The sequence below is a fragment of the Glycine soja genome, chromosome 13 (assembly GCF_004193775.1).
Source record: "Glycine soja cultivar W05 chromosome 13, ASM419377v2, whole genome shotgun sequence".
In the NCBI taxonomy this organism is placed as follows: domain Eukaryota; kingdom Viridiplantae; phylum Streptophyta; class Magnoliopsida; order Fabales; family Fabaceae; genus Glycine; species Glycine soja.
In genome coordinates this window covers 11,886,363-11,906,058 of record NC_041014.1, presented here as the reverse complement: position 1 = coordinate 11,906,058, position 19,696 = coordinate 11,886,363, and the positions used below count along the sequence as shown (strand labels likewise).

General features: G+C 44.1%; 1 protein-coding gene across 1 annotated transcript; it reads right to left on the bottom strand.

The window, feature by feature from the left end:
• Positions 1 to 11,501: 11,501 nt before the first annotated feature.
• On the bottom strand, positions 11,502 to 13,705 carry LOC114381585. The gene is made up of 3 exons (XM_028340851.1): positions 12,234 to 13,705; positions 11,618 to 11,844; positions 11,502 to 11,539 (listed from the first exon to the last, which is right to left on the bottom strand). Exons 1-3 carry the CDS (start codon positions 13,703 to 13,705, stop codon positions 11,502 to 11,504), a joined length of 1,737 nt encoding a protein of 578 aa, XP_028196652.1.
• Positions 13,706 to 19,696: the final 5,991 nt, after the last annotated feature.

The following is a 19,696-nucleotide window of genomic DNA, read 5'->3' as shown; positions in this document are numbered from 1 at the left end:
AGAAGGAAAGAAAGCCCCTGATCGGGGGTCGAAGGAAAAACAGAAGAAATGTGCAGAGAGGTCTTTGGACCGGACAATATCTGAACAATACAGAATTGTCACCAAATGAACAAAAAAAGAAGGAAAGGAAACCACGACCTAAAATGGTCTTCTCCCTTTGATTACCAACCAAAATCCCGTGCGCTAGCGACTTTTTTTTTTTCGCCCCGCACTAAACAAAAAAAAACAGAAAAAGAAAAAGCCAGAAAAATCAAAAGCCAAAAACACACAAAAGCCGAAAAAAAAAACCACCAAAAGAACCCATTCCCAAGGGAAGCCCTATTGATCCATGATCACGCATGTAATTTTTGATTTTATAGGAAATAATTTGCAAAGTCAAGTCATGACATATCTATGGTCCGGAATTAGGATGAAACACTTACCTGTGCGAGATTGATACACTTTGAGTGATTTTCTTCTATTTTTTTCGAACCCAGTGTTTCCTCTAAATGGTCATTTAGAAACGAAATGCTAACATCCAAGATCTCATTTATGGTTATGGGGGATCCCATCAGCAGACTCTCCTTCCCTGGTAGGCGCATTGTTTGTCACTCAAAAAAGCATATGCTGCTCTAAACAGTTGGAATATTTGTCTCTTTGCTAAAGCATGTTTGCATTTTTTTTTAGTGGAGAAAACACCGAGACTTTTTCAAGTCTCACAAGTTATCCAGAACTACATAGGTCTGAGTTCCTCATTGGAGGATACGTAGGAGCAAAAGCCTCGCTTTTGTCGACCGCGCCGCTTTCTGTTACCATGACCCAAGAGCTGGTAGCCCGCGGAGACACCTTACGGTTATCCGCACCTCGTCATTCAGTGACCCCAAGTGTGATTGATGAGCAGAGGCCAATGTGATCATCTGCGCCTTTTCCGGAGATGTCAGCATTTTCCGATGGAGACTTTTCAAGTCTCACAAGTTATCCAGAACTACGTAGGTCTGAGTTCCTCATTGGAGGATACGTAGGAGCAAGAGCCTTGCTTTTGTCGGCCGCCCCATAATCTTTGTCATACTGACCCTGAGGTCATGTGACGTGCACCCTTGTATCATCCAGAGGCGGCGGGCCCGATGATACGCGGAGATACCTTACGGTTATCCGCACCCTTTTGTCATCCAGAGGCGGCGGGCCCGATGACAAGCAGAGACCAAGTTTGGTCATTCTGCACCCTTGTATCATCCAGAGGCGGCGGGCCCGATGATACGCGGAGATACCTTACGGTTATCCGCACCCTTTTGTCATCCAGAGGCGGCGGGCCCGATGACAAGCAGAGACCAAGTTTGGTCATTCTGCACCCTTGTATCATCCAGAGGCGGCGGGCCCGATGATACGCGGAGATACCTTACGGTTATCCGCACCCTTTTGTCATCCAGAGGCGGCGGGCCCGATGACAAGCAGAGACCAAGTTTGGTCATTCTGCACCCTTGTATCATCCAGAGGCGGCGGGCTTGATGATACGCGGAGATACCTTACGGTTATCCGCACCCTTTTGTCATCCAGAGGCGGCGGGCCCGATGACAAGCAGAGACCAAGTTTGGTCATTCTGCACCCTTGTATCATCCAGAGGCGGCGGGCCCGATGATACGCGGAGATACCTTACAGTTATCCGCACCCTTGTGTCATCCAGAGGCGGCGGGCCCGATGATACGCGGAAATACCCGAGTGGTTATCCGTATAAACATTCTTTTGCTATCTGTAAGACAGAACGCTTGATAGCATGCAGAGGCTGACATAGTCTTCTGCACCTTTTGTTCCTCCGGGAACAACAAGTCATTTACATGCGGAAATTTCATGGTCACCCGCGACTCTCGTCAACCGAGAGGAGCGAAATTAGTGTCATCCCTAATTTTCGTCCGGGGACCTTTGCTTGATGACATGCGACCTTTCTTTGGTCCTTGTGAGGTGCTTGGCACCCATCATTAGGCAATTTGTGAAATTCTGGGAACAACAAGTCATTTGCATGTGGAGATTTTATGGTCACCCGCGACTCTCGTCAAATCGAGAGGAACGAAATTAGTGTCTTATCTTTACTTTCCTTTTATCTCCAATAAAAGACAAGTAAAGAGGGGCAACTGTCATACCCTAATTTCGTCCGGGGACCTTTGCTTGATGACATGCGACCTTTCTTTGGTCCTTGTGAGGTGCTTGGCATCCATCATTAGGCAATTTGTGAAATTCCAGGACATGCCGAAAAACCAAAAAAAAATATATGATGCACAATCCGTAAGTTTCCGTGACACACCGAAAATCAAATGGAAGCATCATTGCATAATTAAGTGAGGTTCCGTAACATTCCGTAAGTCAAAAGGGGGATGATTATGTAATCCACAAGGTTCCGTAACCTTACGGAAAGAAAACAAGTATCGTTACGAAATTCGTAAGTTTTCGTAACTTTACGAAAAAAAGAATCACCAAAAAAAGGCAGAGGGGGGTGTACTTAGTAAAAATGGGGGTGCAAATAGCACCCAGGCCCACTTGGGCCCTCCAGAATATTCCTCCAGAAGGCTGTTGCTTCTGGAGGAAGCAACCTGGCTCGCCTGGGCGAGCTGGGCGGCAACCACCTCCCCTATTTTGCTATAAATAGGGGAGGAAGTGAAGAAGAAAAGGGTTCAGCCCCTTAGGCACTTCTCTCTCTTTCGAATTTGCTTGGAAAAATTGTTTCCGTGAAGAAAATCTAAGCCGAGGCGCTTCCGAAACGTTTCCGTAACGTTTTCCGTGAGGAATTTCGCAAAGGTTTCAACCGTTCTTCGACGTTCTTCATTCGTTCTTCATCGTTCTTCGATCTTCAACGGGTAAGTACCTCGAACCAAGCTTTTCCGATTCATTCTATGCACCCATGGTGGTCCACATTGTGTTTCGTGCATTTTTTCCCATTTCATTTACTTTTCGTACCCCCTTTTGACGTGCTTAAGCCATTTTACTTAAGTCATTTCTCGCTTAACTTAAAAATAAAATAAATTTCCACCGAACGTTTGAATTGTATTATCCATTAACTTCGGTTAAAATGAATTCCGACCGTTCGGTCGTGCCGTAACCACGTTGGAAATAAAAAAAAGAGGTAAAATAATAATATAATAATCATAAAACATCTTTTAGTAAAATAAAGCGGAAAATCAATCGGACGTTTTCTCTTTGGGATTTCTCATTCTTAATCGAATTGACTAATAACTAAAGTGAAACTAAGGCTAAAATCAACTCGCCTAGTCAAGCTCGTCCACAAAAATAGGTTTTTGAAGTTTGTCATTCCAATTTCTTACTAAGTAAAATGGATCATTTTTAAGGTCCAACGCCTTAAAATGATCATCACTAAAGTAAAAAGAATCACTTGATAAGAAAGAACTACGTAGGTCTGATTTCCTCATCGCAAATTGAGGAATACGTAGGAGCAAAGGGAAACACCCTTGTCGACCACAAAAAGAGAAAAATATAAAAAGGGTATAAAGGACATAGAAATGTAAAAAGGAACATAAAAAAAAAGTCATGTTTGCACATTCGATTAAAGGCTACCGTCCCTTGGGACGGACGTGTGGGGTGCTAATACCTTCCCCGTGCGTAAATACAACTCCCGAACCTTTTCACTAAAAAGTTCGTAGATCGCGTCTTTTCCGGTTTTTCCGACGTTTTCCTCAAATAAACGTTGGTGGCGACTCCGCGCGTATTCCTTTCGTGGAACACGCATCCCGCGAGTCACACGTCGCCCTCCCGCCGAAGGGTAGGTTGCGACAATAACCAATCACATATGATTGGTTTGTGTACACTCAATTTTGTTTCAATGTTTTATTCTAAATAGAAATGTAGTATTGATTTGCTCCATTTTATGGACTAATATTAAATGTCCATTAAATATTAATGAATTTGAATTATGTGTATGAGTTACGTAAATGAATCTAGCAAAATCAAATATATAAAAAGAAAATTACATTAGATGATGTTAATTAATTCTCCTTCATCATGATCATTACGATTAGCATGAACGTTGTCAGCTTCTTCTTCTCCGACAACGTTAGGAGTGATTTGTGCGGTCAAAGGACTAACATAGGTGTCCATGTATGAATCATCATCTTCTACATTAACACCAATTGTTTTTCCCTGGAGAACCACGCACCACCTTTCATCACAAGGGTCTTGCACGTAAAATACTTGTCTAGCTTGTTCTGCCATGATGAAAGGGTCATTATGGTAACCAAGTTTCTTTAGGTCTACCAACATAAATCCTATATCATCGGTGCACACACCGGAGTTGCTGTCAACCCATTTACATTTGAAAACACATACAATAAATTTCACATAGTTAAGCTCCCAAATTTCATCAATGAACCCAAAGTAAGGGATGGAAGCTACACTGGGATTGACATCATTCACACTTGTGAAGTGTTGAGATTCAGCCCTTAGGGTAACCCCGCTGTTCTGCATTGTACTTTTGTCATCTTGTGCTTTTGTGTAAAATGAATACTTGTTTATGTCTTATCCTTGCCAAGTTATAACATTTCTTTTAGGCTCATCTGCTAGCTTTCTTAATGTTTCTAAAGCATTCTCATCTGCAAAGATTGTATCTTTAAACCAATCACAGAAAGTCTTGTTATGCTTTTTCAACACCCAATTCTTTGACATTTTTGGATTATTCTGTTTGACTAAAGCTTCATGCTTAAGTATGTATGAAAAAACTTCATTATTGTTATTCAAGACATACAAGTGAGCTTGTAACAAATCTTCTACACTTGGAGTGATCACATGCAGTCCTCTTGAACCCTTACCACCCACTCTATCATCATGCCGAGACTCAGGAAGGCCAACAGGTTTAGCCTTCTGAATGTATTCTGAACAAAATTCAATGGCTTCTTCTGCAATGTACCTCTCAACAATAGATGCTTCTGGACGATATAGATTCTTTGTATACCCTTTTAAGATCTTCATGTATCGCTCAACTGGGTACATCCACCTCAGATAAATAGGACGACAACATTTGATTTCTCTGACCAGATACACAATCAAGTGAATCATGATGTCAAAGAAAGTAGGGGGAAAATACATCTCCAACTAGCATAGTATAATTGCGGCCTCATTTTCCAGCTCATCAAACTTGACAGGATCAATGACTTTGCTACATATGGCATGGAAGAAAAAGTATAGGCGAGTTATGGCTAACCTGACTTTGTTTGGCAAGATGTCTTGTATAGCCACGGCTAACAATTGTTGCATGAGCACATGACAATCGTGAGACTTTAACCCTACAAGCTTAAGCTCTTTCAACTGCACAAGGCTATTAATATTTGAAGAGTATCCATATGGAACCTTCACCCGACGAAGACACTGACAAAAACTTATCTTCTCCTTTTTGGACAAAGCATGGCAAGCTAGGGGCAAGTAAATTTTCTTCCCATCAGACCTTGGATGCAACTGTGATCGTATCCCCATATAAGCTAGATCTTGATGGGTATTCAAGCCATCCTTCGTCTTTCCTTGAATGTTAAGGAGCATCCCAATCACACTGTCACAAACATTTTTCTCCACATGCATAACATCAATACAATGTCTAACGTCTAGATCAGACCAGTACGGAAGATCAAAGAAAATGGACCTCTTCTTCCATATGCAACTCTTACTTTTATCCTTCTTTTGGGTTTTTCCAAATATAATATTCAGGTGTTGAACTCGCTGATATACCTGCTCACCAGTCAACGATATCGACACAATATCGTGCTCTTGACTTCCATTAAAAACTTTTTTCAGTCGTCTGTAAGGATGATTGGGTGTTAGAAAACGGCGATGCCTACTATAGACTATTTTTCTTCCATGTTTTAGTTGTATGTAGCTTGTGTTTTCTTCATAGATGGGACGTGCATGATGACCCTTAACACTGTAACCGCTGCGATTCCCATATGCTGGAAAGTCATTAATGGTACAAAAAAGCATTTCACGCATTTCAAACGTCTCCTTGCGAAATGCATCAAACACTACAACCCCCTCGTCCTATAACTTTCTCAGGTCTTTAACCAACGGACTTAGATAAACATCAATGTCATTTCCTGGCTGTCTTGGGCCTGATATCATCATAGACAACATCATGTATTTTTGCTTCATGCACAACCAAGGAGGCAAATTGTAAATTACTAGCAGAACTGGCCATGAACTGTGTTGAGTGCTTAAGGTGCGATATGGATTCATTCCATCACTGGCTAGTCCAAGTCTAAGATTTCGTGGCTCTTTCCTGAAATTCAAATACAAACAATCAATCTTCTTCCACTGCGAGCAATCAGCCGGATGACGGACCATTCCATCAGAAATCCTTCCATTTGCATGCCATGTAAGGTCTTTTGTGTCGTCCTCGTTAGCGAAAAGACGCTTAAACCTTGGAATGATTGGAAGATACCACAAAACCTTCACTGGAGGACCCTTCTTTGAGTTTTCATCAGAACTGCTTTCCCCTTCATCCTTCAGTTTGTACCGTGAAGTCCCACAGATAGAGCATTTGGACATTTCTTGGAATTCATGCCTGTATAGTATGCAATCATTGGGGCAAGCATGAATCTTCTGATACTCCATACCCATCGAACACAGTATCTTTTTCGCCTTATAGTAAGTTTTAGGCAGCGTGTTGTCCTCTGGAAGTAGATTGTGCATTACCTCAAGCAGTGAGGTGAAACTTTTGTCACTCCACCCATACCTGGCCTTCATATTAACCAGACTTAACACCACAGACAACAGGGTTAAGGAATTCTTGCACCCCGTATACAAAGGCTTCTTTGAATCACTCTACAATCCTTCATACACATGGGCGTGTGCTTGCTGGAAAGACTCTTGTCCAAGGTCACGAATCATGTCCTCTAAGAGATCTCCCATTTCTACATCAAACGTTTTAGATTGGGACCCACTCTACATGTCTGTCACTGCACCATGCCATATCCACGTTGTGTAATTCTTCTTAATCCCATCACACAATAGATGGTCTCGTATGTCATCCAGTAGTTGTCGTCTTCCATTCAAACAGTTGATGCAAGGACAATAATATTTTCCTTCTTCATTTTGTCGACCTTTTTCTGAAGCAAATTGCAAGAACTGCTCGACGCCATCCTCATATTCTGGGCTCATTCGACTTTCATTCATCCAACTTCGATCCATCTAAGCAATTCCATGCATGAAAATCTCACTTTTTTTATTTATAGGTGTGGCCCTATCCCATTTAGGAAGATTGTCTTTTATGTTAGCTTCAAACGTCAGGGTTAGCATTATTTTGAAAATTTTGACTAAATTTTGGCAGCATTTCGCATTGGTCTCCAAGTACACGACATGACATCGGTGAAATGAATTTCCCGATAATCAAGTATGCACTCAGAGAACAACTTGAAATGCATTGAACCGAAATTTCATCAAATTAATCAAAATAATAATAACCTTAACGAATGAATCTAACATAAAAATACCAGTCTCCCCAAATTGTCCAAACGGACAATTCAAGACTAAATACAATGACTAATGCAAACTGTCCGCAAGAATCATTGCATTCAGTCTCAAACGGGAATCTAAGGTTCACTCAGCATGAACAACGGTTGTTTATATAGAAAATTACATTGATGACGTACAAGAACATACAAAATCTAAATTTCAATTACAGACAAATATCGACATCAACAGTTCTTTATGTAACTAATTTCAAATTATGGGTTTGGAGGGTGCTTATGCTTTATTATTGTAGTTGGGTATGTGTCTTCTTTTGTGAATATGTTAGAGGTATGACAGAGGTGGATGGAATGTGTGACAACCAAGAAGGATTTGGTTGTGAGTACACCAGCCAACCCACTGATTGGGAGAAAGGAACATTTTGTCATTTATAACAAAATTAGTGTGTTATCAGGGTGTGTGTGTGTGTATCATGAGGGTGTGTGTATGTTTGTGTGTGTGTGATGAAGGTGTATGTGTGTGTATCAGGAGGGTGTGTCTGTCTGTGATGAGGGTGTGTGTGTGTGTGATGAGGGAGTGTGTGTGTGTATCATCAGTGCGTGTGTGTGTGTGTGTCTTTGTGTGTGATGAGGGTGTGTGTGTGTGTGTATCATGACAGTATGTGTGTGTGCCGTTGTGTGTGATGAGGGTGAGTGTGTGTTTGTCATGAGGGGGTCTGTATGTGTGTGTGATGAGGGTGCGTGTGTGTGTCTTTGTGTGTGATGAGGGTGTGTGTGTGTGTGTGATGAGGGTGTGTGTGTGTGTCTTTGTGTGTGATGAGGGTGTGTGTGTGTTTGTCATGAGGGTGTTTGTGTGTGTGTGTCATGAGGGTGTGCGTGTGTGTGCCAACTTAACCAGAGATTAATTAAATATAAAACAAGGGATAAATTTTATAGAGGCTGGCAATATGGTTTATAAATATGATTGCCTTCATCGACAACTGAGAAGTAATCAATCACACTCATATTCATAGCCGTATTTGGTTATTCTTCCTTTGAGTCAGTCAATATTCACTACTATAGCTTGTTAAATTTTCATATGATATGTGACACTAAGGGATTTTAATTGCCATGACTATATGCAGTTGGGCGATTATTGCCACCATACAACTTTATTTGTGGCTAAGAGATTTTAATCGTTGAATTTTGACTCCTGAACCATACAACTTTATTGTGGTTGTTATATTCATGAAGTAATCTTTCTATTCCTTACCTAGTTTTTGACTGGGTTTTTGGTTTTCATATAAAACCATCGAATCAATTTCACCATATGACAATTGCAATTCTCACCAACAAAATCATCAGCAGACCAAAGCATACAAAGCATACATATGAATCACAGACCAAAAAGTGTAGCAAACAAACCTCAGTATATGCAAGATTACGTCAAGGAAGTCCAACCAAGACAATGATTACTTGGCAAGAGGATATTGGCTCTAGAAGATTATCCTATATGCTATTTTGTAATTCTGTTACAATCAAATCCAACGACAATCAGTTAATTTATTAACTACCTATAGATTAACTTCATTTTGGATTCATGTTACACAGTTATATGAAGTATGTAAGAAATTACAGTGGCCAGTGCCTACATTTGATTCCACAAAATATAAAGATAGGTGAGTCCATCAACTAATTTGTACTTTCAATTGCTTGAGCAAGTTGAATCTGAAAACAACTTTTGTTATGTAGTTCTACATAAAGGATTTGTGTGTGTAATATGTGGAGAACATAATTGATCCTTAAACTTTAGGGATTGAAATAAGCTAACAAAGGTGTCATACCCTAATTTTTGTTATGTGTATGACATGTACCGAATTATTGTTTCTATGTAATTATGCATATTCACTTAAGTAATGGCGTGTTGTTGGATGAATTTATGTTGTGACAAAATCACTTCTATTCTCATAAGCAAAAATTAAGGGAGTTCTTTTTATAAAAATTGAAATTATCGAATATTAGAGTGTGGATACCGTAGCGACGAGGCGGGTCGTTACACTCTCAGCTTCTTTAGCGTTCACGCAGTGGAGCAAAACCATGTCATGGTTTCTCTTGTATAATATGCTTCCACTCAAGAAGAAACCAGTCGCCAATCTCCTTAACGTCCTCTTGTCGTTGTCGGAAGCCTCCGGTGGGTACTCTTTTCTTTCAACGTATCGCCTGATGTCGAAATACCAATGCTTATTGTCCTGCTCTTCTTCCACCAAACAGCAATATGCGGGTTTGCCGCGACACCTAAACTCAATGTATGGTAGGTCTCCGTGCAGTGTCAGCTGGAACATGGACGCTAAAGTGGCAAGCAGATCAGCCATTTAATTTTCCTCTCGGGGAACGTGATGGAAGGAGATCTCATCAAAGAACTCAGCCAATTCCTTGATATAGGCCTGGTAGGGTATCATTTTGTGATCCCTAGTCTCCCATTCTCTTCTCAACTAGTGAATTACCAACGCCGAGTCTCCATACACCTTGAGTAGCTTGACGTTGAAGTCAATTGCTGCCTGGACGCCCAGAGCGCATGATTCATATTCAGCCATGTTATTGGTGCAGTTGAACCCCAACCTGGCCGTGAAAGGTATACATTGATTGTCCGGAGAAACCAATGCTGCCCCAACACCATGGCCTAGAACGTTTGACGTCCCATCAAACCACATGATCCACTTGTCCCTGTCCTTGTCTAGCTTCTCTTCAAATGAGGCCATGATGTCCTCATCCGGGAACTCAAGATGCATGGGTTGATAATCATTGAGAGGCTGCTGACCCAAATAGTCCGCCAAGGCGCTCCCCTTTATCGCCTTTTGGGTGACATAGAATATATCGAACTCGGATAGCAAAACCTGCCATCGAGCGATCCGCCCCGTGAGAGCAGGCTTCTCAAAGATGTACTTGACCGGGTCCATCTTGGATATCAGCCAGGTGGTATGGCTCAGCATGTACTGCCTTAAACGGTGGGACGCCCAGACCAAAACACAACATGTCCTTTCCAGCAGGGAGTAGTTCATCTCACAGGCCGTGAACTTCTTACTCAAGTAGTAGACGACTCGCTCTCTTTTCCCGGACTCGTCATGTTGCCCCAACATGCACCACATTGACTCGTCCAAAATCGTCATGTACAAGATGAGAGGTCTCCCGAGCACCGGCGGCATAAGCACGGGAGGGTTCATGAGGCACTGTTTGATCTTTCCAAACGCCTCTTGACAGTCCTCGTTCCAGTGGATGGATTGGTTCTTGCGAAAGAGCTTGAACAGTGGTTCACAGATAGCGGTGAGCTGTGATATGAATTTGGCAATGTAGTTCAAACACCCCAGGAAACCTCAGACCTGCTTCTCGGTACATGGTTTTGGAATCTCAAGGATGGCTTTTACCTTTTCGGGGTCCACCTCTATTCCTTTCTGACTTACAATGAAACCCAGTAATTTTCCTGACTTGACCCCGAAGGTGCACTTAGCGGGGTTCAACCTCAATCGATACTTCCTAAGCCTTTCGAACAACTTCCGCAGATTGACAAGGTGTTCCTCCTCAGTTTTATACTTGGCGATCATGTCGTCTACATAGACTTCGATTTCTCGGTGCATCATGTCGTGGAACAAAGCCACCATAGCCCGTTGATAGGTTACCCCGGTGTTCTTGAGCCCAAAGGACATCACTTTATAGCAAAATGTCCCCCACAGGGTGACGAAAGTGGTCTTTTCCATATCATCTGGCGCCATCTTTATCTGATTGTAGCCGGAGAAACCGTCCATGAAGGAAAACAAAGCGAAATTGGCCGTATTATCCATGAGGACATCGATGTGCAACAGAGGGAAATTGTCTTTGGGACTAGCTCGATTTAGGTCCCGATAATCCACACACATTCGTACCTTCCCATCCTTCTTAGGGACTGGCACAATGTTGGCAACCCATTCCGGGTACCGAGCAACAGCCAAGAAGCCAGCGTCAAATTGTTTCTTTACTTCTTTTATTTTTCAGGGACGTCTCGAGCTTCATCCTCCTCAGTTTTTGCTTTACCGGGGAACACTCAGGATTCAGAGGTAGTCAGTGTTGTATGATATCAGAACTCAAACCGGGCATATCTTGGTACAACCAGGCAAAGATGTCTTGGTAGTCTTTCAGCAGGGCCATTAATTCTTTACAGATGGGTGTAGTCATACCCGTGCCTACTTTTACTTCCCTTCTTCGATTATCGGTTCCTAAGTCTACGAGTTCTGTCTCTTCTTGATGCAGCCTCATCTCTCGATCCTCCTGAGCGATTATCCTCTCCAGCTCTAGGGGAAGCCCTACATCCTCGTCCTCTTCATCCTCCGTCGGACTTGCTTCTTGCTCGAAATCGACGACCAAGTCCCCGGTATTAGTACCTTCGTGGGACTCGTCGTCGGATCTGTATCGTTTTAAGCGTAACAAGGAAATAAACATGCAAATGAATGAGAATGGGTAGAGGCGCAAGAATAGATGAAGAAAGATCTTTATTATAACTTCAAGAACAAAAGGCATAATGCCTTAACAAAAGGAAACCCTAAAGTCTAGGCCCAACCGTAGAGTTTTAAAGCTACAAAAGGTTACATTATGCTTGTCGCGTAAACGTCTGGGCGTTCCTCCACCCACCAATTTCCTAGTTGGAAACCGGGAGGGCATGGTCATACCAAATCCGATCTCCTCGGGGAGTCATCATCGCATATCGCGGCGACTTGACCTTTGCGTCTTAAACCCGCACTTATGAAGCTCCTACTAATGTGGCACGACGGGGCCTCTTTGGCTCGCTATCCCAACCGCGAGCCTTGGCCTTTGTTCTTCCTTTTCGAGATATTTTTCCTTATGTCAGCCTGCATAGGTTTATAGCCTAACCCAAACTTCCCGCGGTTTCCTCTGGTGCTTACCAAGCTAGTCCTGCCGTCGTTGTTCTTGCCCAAACCCATTCTGGGCTCATAACCGTGCCCCAGCATCACCCGGGCCACCATCATTGCCGCATCGGACAGGCGGGGCTGCCTAGAGAGGGAATCTACGGAGGCAATGCTTACTACCTCAAAAGATTGGAAAGTCATTTCCAATGACTCCTCCACGGCTTCCACGTATGGCATAGAGGAAGGACAACTTACCAGGATGTCTTCCTCACCTGATACTATGACCAAATGTCCTTCCACTACAAACTTCAACTTTTGGTGGAGTGTGGAGGGGATGACTCCCACTGAGTGGATCCATGGACGCCCTAAAAGACAGCTATAGGCCGGGTTGATATCCATCACTTGGAATGTAACCTGGTAGGTATGAGGCTCTATCTGTACTGGGAGGTCGATCTCTCCCCTTACCTTTTGGCGGCTGCCGTCGAAGGCACGGACCACCATGGAACTTGGCCTTAGATGGGAAACATTAAATAGCAATTTCTCCAACATTCTTTTAGGCATCACGTTCAGGCTTGAGTCATTGTCGATGAGTACTTTGGCCATAACGTGTTCCATGCATTTGACTGACACATGTAAAGCCATGTTATGTCCTCTCCCCTCGGCGGGGATTTCCTCTTCAGCGAAGGTGAGGTAGTTGTTGGCTGTGATGTTATTGACGATTCCCCCAAAGCCTTCTACGGAAATGTCTTGGGCTACGTGAGCTTCATTCAAGACCTTTACCAGCAAAGCTCGATGAGGCTCAGAGCTCATGAGCAGTTCCAGAAGGGAGACTCTAGCTGGGATCTTGTTGAGTTGTTCAATGACTTTGAACTCGCTTTGTTGGATAATGCGGAGGAACTCATCAGCCTCCTCGAGTGATACCTCCTTCTTGCCACAGCCCTCTCGTCCCTCAGAAAGATCCTTCATCGGAACATCCTCGTCCGGCACGGGGATCACTTTGACATTTTGTCCTTCGGTCATCCTTGCTTTCCCTTTAGTGTTTGCGAGCTGTATCGACAGGCTAGGGGGTGCGAACACGCGACCGCTGCGGGTTATGCCGCTTAGCCCGGTGATATTGGTCACTTTGTCCGATAGTGAGCTGATGTCGGTAGCTTCTTCCTTCCTACTGCTCGGAGGAGCATACCTCCACGGAACTGCGCAGTTGTTCTTGTAAGGAAACGGAATAGATCTACCGCCCGACACTGTCAAGGGGTGTTGAGGTCTTTGGGGAGCCGTGTCCCTGGTGAAATGTATTACCAAGGGTTTAGGCTTTTTAGGTCCTTCTTCATCTGCCGACTGCATGTATACATGTTGTTCCTCTTCCCTCTCACTGCTGACCTCAAGTCGGCCTTGGTCTATCATCCATTGTAATAGATCTCTTACTGTCGAACATGTTTCCATGTCATGGAGTACACCTGGATGCATTAAGCAAGAATCTTCTCTGTGCCCGCCGCAGGGAATTATGCCCGCCGCAGGGAATTATGCTCGCCTTTTGCAAGGCTTTGTAGATAAACTTTCTGGGGGTCGTTACGTCCTTCAAAAGCTTGGGCCCGTGTGACCTACTCACCTCGATGGCATTAACCGCCCCACCCCCCCCCCCCTCCATGATTGGCAAGTGGGTTTGTTTTTATGTTGGGCCCATCCTCTTGAAAAGTCAACCACCCAGCCTCTATCAAGCTTTTGACCTTGCTTTTCAAGGCCAAGCACTATTCGATCGAGTGGCCTGGGGTCCCCCCATGGTATGCGCAGGTCGCGCTAGGGTTATACCATTTTGGGAACGGAGACTGGAAGATCTTTCCTGGGACCGCCACGACCAATTGGTTGGCGATGAGAGATGGCAAGAGTTCCCCATATGTCATTGGGATCGGGGCGAAAATCTGTGCCTGCCTTGGCAAAAAGTTCCTTGCCGTGTTTGTGCCAAAGTGAGTGTTGTTGGTTGGGTGAGGCCGAGGTGGAGCCGGAGCCCGAAGAGCTCCCCCCTGTGGGGGTGTGGGCACCCTTGGTTGGGTGAGTGTTGTATCGGAAGAGGCCTCGGCGTGAACCGAAAAACTCGGGTGATGTTGTGCATATTGGTGGGTACCGTGAGGGGTTTGCGGTGGCTTGGGCCATGCAGGTGTTGAAGTGACGGTATGGGCATCTCCCTCTTTCTTCTTTGCCCCAACTATTCCGGTCCTCCTACTATTGGCACCTATTAGGGAGATGTAATCAAACTTTCCCCTCTTCAAACCCACCTCGATCCTTTCTCCGGCGAAGACCAAGTCCGCGAAGCTAGAAGGCATGTAGCCCACTAATTTCTCATAGTAAAATACAGGCAAGGTATCCACCATCATAGTAACCATTTCCCTCTCGACCATGGGAGGGGCTACTTACGCTGCCAGGTCCCTCCAACGCTGAGTGTATTCTTTAAAGGACTCGTTTTCCCATTTAATCATGTTTTGCAGCTGAGTCCGGTCGGGAGCCATGTCAGAGTTGTACTGGTACTGCCTAAGGAAGGCGGTAATCAGATCCTTCCAGGTGCGGATGTGGGAAGCTTCTAGATTAGTGTACCAGATGACCGCTGCCCCGGCCAAGCTATCTTGAAAGAAATGCATCAATAACTTCTCGTCCCTGGAATATGCACCCATCTTACGACAGTATATTTTTAGGTGATTCTTAGGACAAGTCGTCCCTTTGTACCTATCGAAGTCAGGTACTTTGAACTTTGGAGGGATGACGACATCCAGTACCAGGCATAGGTCGGTCATGTCTATGAACGGATAATCTCTGAACCCTTCAACAGCCCTCAATCTTTCTTCAATGAGATCAAGTTTCCCCTTTCCTTTCGCTGCCCGAGGTGGCCCTCCCGTGGACAAAAACATTGGCTGCGTTGGGTGGTTTCGAGGTTCTCCCGTGATGTTAGGTTGAGGTAGTGCGTTGGGTGCCTGTCCCTTGGCAGGAAACGGGGAGTAGGAGTCGACGTCTCCTTGAGCTTGCTCTCGATGATCCTCGTCAGGATGTCGAGGAGGCTCCCCTTCGAGGATGACTGGTGGTGTGTAATTAGGTGGTAAACCGTAGGGGTAAGTTCCTCGGTTGTACCCCGGATGAGGGTTGCTGATGTGCCCCGATGTGTTTCTCTCTCGTCCCACCATGTTTGGAATAGCGTGGTGCGTGGTAGTTGGGAAAGTCGGGTCTGCTTCGGCAGCCGAACTAACAGCGGCGGCGGTGGCCGCGTTACTCTCCATTAGTTGTTTTATTCCCATCATGGAAGTCATTTGTTCTTTCAAAGCCGACATGTCGGCTTTCATCTGTTCCTGTACTTCCTCTAGGTCACCCATCGTCCTAGATTTGGATCTGATGCCTTGGGGCGCGTTTAGTTATGGCGTCTTTCCAAAAAAGACAAAATGTGAGGAGTACGTAATGAGAAATGAATGTATGCTAGAGATGGAATGTGGGAGTGATCTGATTCGCACTGTTTTTTGGAGTAAAATCACGGGATAAACTCATTTTATTCAGAAAGTTATAACTAGCCAAGATCTGAGTGACAATATAAACTCCCTAATGACTCCTAATTATATGGGTCATCAAGTCTATCATGTGTTGACAATAGCGGAGGAGCCTGTGGATCTCCTTGGGGGCGGAGTAGGTGTTTGCCATAGCTTTGGCCTTTGCTAGTAATCGGTGAAGTTCTTGACTCTTGTTTAAAGTAAGAGCAAACTGGTCCATCCACATCATTGCTTCTTGATGTAACGAGTCAATCACCCTTCCTCTAGTCTCCTTTTCCGCGTACACTCGGGCGTATTCGTCCGCCACTTTGTGCTCGTGGGTCGTGGCTAGATTTAATTCTTCTTGGTACTTGCCGATGATGGCTAACATGTTTGTTTCGGTCTCGCATAACCGCTAAGACAAACTCCTCTTGGACCTTAGGCAAACCCTCAATTCATCCTTCAGAATCAAACCGTCTACTCGCGATTGGTCCATTTCCTCTCTTCGGAGCTTAAGCTCGCTGTTACTGCCCCCACAGAGCCCCTCAAAATTTGTTCCGGCCATGTTCTTCCTTATGGGCCCTCTTGGTCTCTTGCTCCAAGGCCTTGGTGGTGGCTATATTGACGTCTCTCAGTTCGGCGTTCTCCTTTCGTATCCTAACAGCTGCTGACTTAAACTTTTCTTTGACTGTTTGGGCTTTCTCAAGTTCTGTCTTGAGGGCCTATACCTCTTCATCTTCTTCTGGAGTTTCAACCTCCATCCCTTTAGTGGTCCTCAAACTCGGGAGCCAATCCAGATCTTGTGCATAGGCTTTCAACCACCTATGGTAACCGCCGATGGGCCCGTTGCTACTCCCCTTAAGTTCCTTGTCCTTCCTTTGCGACATTTCCCATGCCTTGTGGACCCTCTGAAGCACCCCCGCGTTGGTGCTATTAAAACCTCATGTAATAAAAGGTATGAGGTCTTCCTCTGATGGCGCCCCCTTATAGGGTAACCAAGTTGTCTTATAACAAGGACGGGATTGTAATTGATGCAACCCCTCGTCCCCATCAAGGGAACATTTGGAAATTTCCCACACGAAATAAGAATCCCGATTCTTCCTTCCTTCCATCAGGGGAACCAATTGACAGATGCCCTTTCTTTGCTTGCTAAAAGTCGATCCCAGTTTGCCTCTTTTTTCTCAGTGCATGAGCGGTGGCCTTCTAGTGGGCAAACATGTCTCATCTCTTGGAAAAATAAGTGTGAAACCAACCATACGTAGAGAGCCAGTGTATAGCAAACAATCCTTGCATTGTTCTTCTCACATCTTTGGTCAAATGTGTCATATAGATCGGCTAAGATAGCGATAACCAGGCTTTCCTTGTGGTCGTAAAAGGAGAGAAAAGCATCAATCGCTGCCCGGTCCACCAACCCATCCACATTTGGAAAGAGGACCACCCCAAAGATCAAAAGTGTCAGGATGTCCATGAACGGGGCCCATTCGTCTTGACTTGCCAAGACTCTCGCCTTTGCTTCCAAACATTTCCTTGGTACCCCAACCACCCCATTTTCGACTTGCTTCCCGCGGTCCAATTCCTGTGTTGAGATTTTGACTATTTTAGAAATTCTAGCTAAGGAGGGATAGAATCCCGAGAAGAGATATGGTTTCCTTCCTCCTAGAGGGCATCCCAGGATCTCTTCAAACTCTTTCACCGTGGGTGTTAGCTGGAAGTCCACAAAGGTGAAGCACCTCAAAGGTTGGTCATAATATTGGGCGAGGGAGGCAATGGCCTCTGTGGAAACCTCTACGATGATTAGGTCCCAGATCTTACCATAAGCTTTGCGAAAGGCTTGTCGCTGGAGCTGACCCATCAGCTGTCTTAACTTTTTCAGACTGGCGACTCCTACGCTCTTGATCTTGACTTGATAGAACCTATTTTTAAGCGAAGGCGCCTGACTCGATCCCATGTTTTACTAAAGTGGAATAAAAACCAGTGCGAATCAAGACTCCGACATCTATCACAGGTGAAATGGATGAATGCATTTTACGGATACGAGAGCCCGGGAGATTATCTCTTTCTTAAATACAACATTCGGGTAGCATAGCGCCCGATGCATGCATTTAAGAAGGTGACACAGACCTTCTGTCTTCTCGTGACAAAGTGAGGGGGTCAAGACGTAACTCGTGCATGATGACATGATGCAGATGCGAAAAAGTAAGGGTAACAAGGAGATGCACACAGCATGGCAATATCCTCAAATAATCACACAGCGAAGGCATACATAACATTTAGGTTATATGCATGGCAGTGTTTAAAAGGCACACAGCGTGTTCGCTTCGTGCCCCTATTTTAGGGACCTGGGAGGAACTAAAAGGCTTTTAGTGATAATCCCCAAGGTGGTCATATCTCTCTTGATGGTTTCCAGAGGTATCATCCCCTTCAAAAAAACATATTGCGGCAATAGGGACTACCAGCAACAATATGTTTATCAAAGAGGAAAACTCTAGATGAGGGTTCACTATTATCAAGCAAGTCGGAGACCCAGCATGACCACAGATTCACCTCCACTCCTTATGTTCCCATGAACCCGAGTATAGGGCCCCTTTTCAACTCACCATGTGTACAAAAAGGTGTTGGTGTTTGTGTGCATCAAATGAATAAATATCTATCTCATGCATACATTAAAAAGCACACTAAAAGCATAAAAGAGTTATATACAAGGACATAAGAAAAAATAAAGGAAAACGAACAAAGGAGAAGTCATGGTAAGGAATGCACACTGAGTGATTGGCCTAACTCTCCGAAAACAATCGCCAACTGTCGTAACCTACCCTTCGGCGGGAGGGCGACGCGGGGCTCACGGGTGCGTCTTCCAAGAAAGGAAAATGCGTGGAGTCGCCACCAACGTTTATTTGAGGAAAACGTCGGAAAAACCGGAAAGGCGTGGTCTACGAACTTTAATCGTGAAAGGTTAGGGAGTTGTTTTTACGCACGGGGAAGGTATTAGCACCCCACGCGTCCGTCGCAAGGGGCGGCAGCCTTTAACCAAGTGTGCAATATCATGTCTTCGATTTGTTTTCCCCTTTTTTTTTACGTTTTTATGTCTTTTTATGCCTTTTGTATTTTTTATCTTTTTGTGGTCGACAAAGGGTGTTTTCCTCGCTCCTACGTATCCTCAATTGCGATAAGGAAATCAGACCTACGTAGTTCTTTGAGAACTGAACGTTGGTTAAGTTGTTTTTATCTTATTTTGCAAGATATATTTTGACCGAACAAAAGTTGTTTAAGGCATTGGACCATTAAACGATCTCTTGGTTTTTTTGGAAATGAGAGAAACGTTAAGGCGTTGGACCATTAACGATCTCTTGGGGTGGTCGACAAAAGCAGGGCTTTTGCTCCTACGTATCCTCAATTGCGATGAGGAAATCAAACCTACGTAGTTCTTGCAAAAGCGGTAAAGTTACATGTTGATTTTATGCTTTTGCATGGTCCATGTTAACCGATAAAAGCAAAGAGGACCGTTTAAGGCGTTGGACCTTAAAACGGTTTTGAGTGACTTTTGCGAACGAAGCTTGATTTGTGAGTTGATTTTAGCTTTAGTTTCACTTTGGTTATTAGTCAATTCATTCAAGGAAACTTCCAAAGAAAAACGTCCGATTGATTTTTATTATTATTTTATTCAAAGATATTTTGATTATTTTATTATCATTTTACCTTGTTTTGGTTTAACCGAGATTACAGCGTGAATGATCGGTTAGATTTTGCTTTAACAGTGATTAAACGAGATTACAACACAAATGATCGGTTGAAATTCATTTTATTATTTATTAGGTGACAAAACGACTTAAATAAATGGTTAAAGCACGTTAAAAGGGGGTACGGAAAGCAAACGAAATGAAAATAAAAGTAC

Coding starts and splice junctions, on each gene's coding strand:
- LOC114381585 (XM_028340851.1), bottom strand. CDS start 13,705: ATGATAGACCAAGGCCGACTTGAGGTCAGCAGTGAGAGGGAAGAGGAA. Junction 11,845..12,233: donor AACAAAGGCCAAGGCTCGCG/GTTGGGATAGCG, acceptor AAAACGATACAG/ATCCGACGACGAGTCCCACG. Junction 11,540..11,617: donor GGAAGTAAAAGTAGGCACGG/GTATGACTACAC, acceptor GGTTGTACCAAG/ATATGCCCGGTTTGAGTTCT.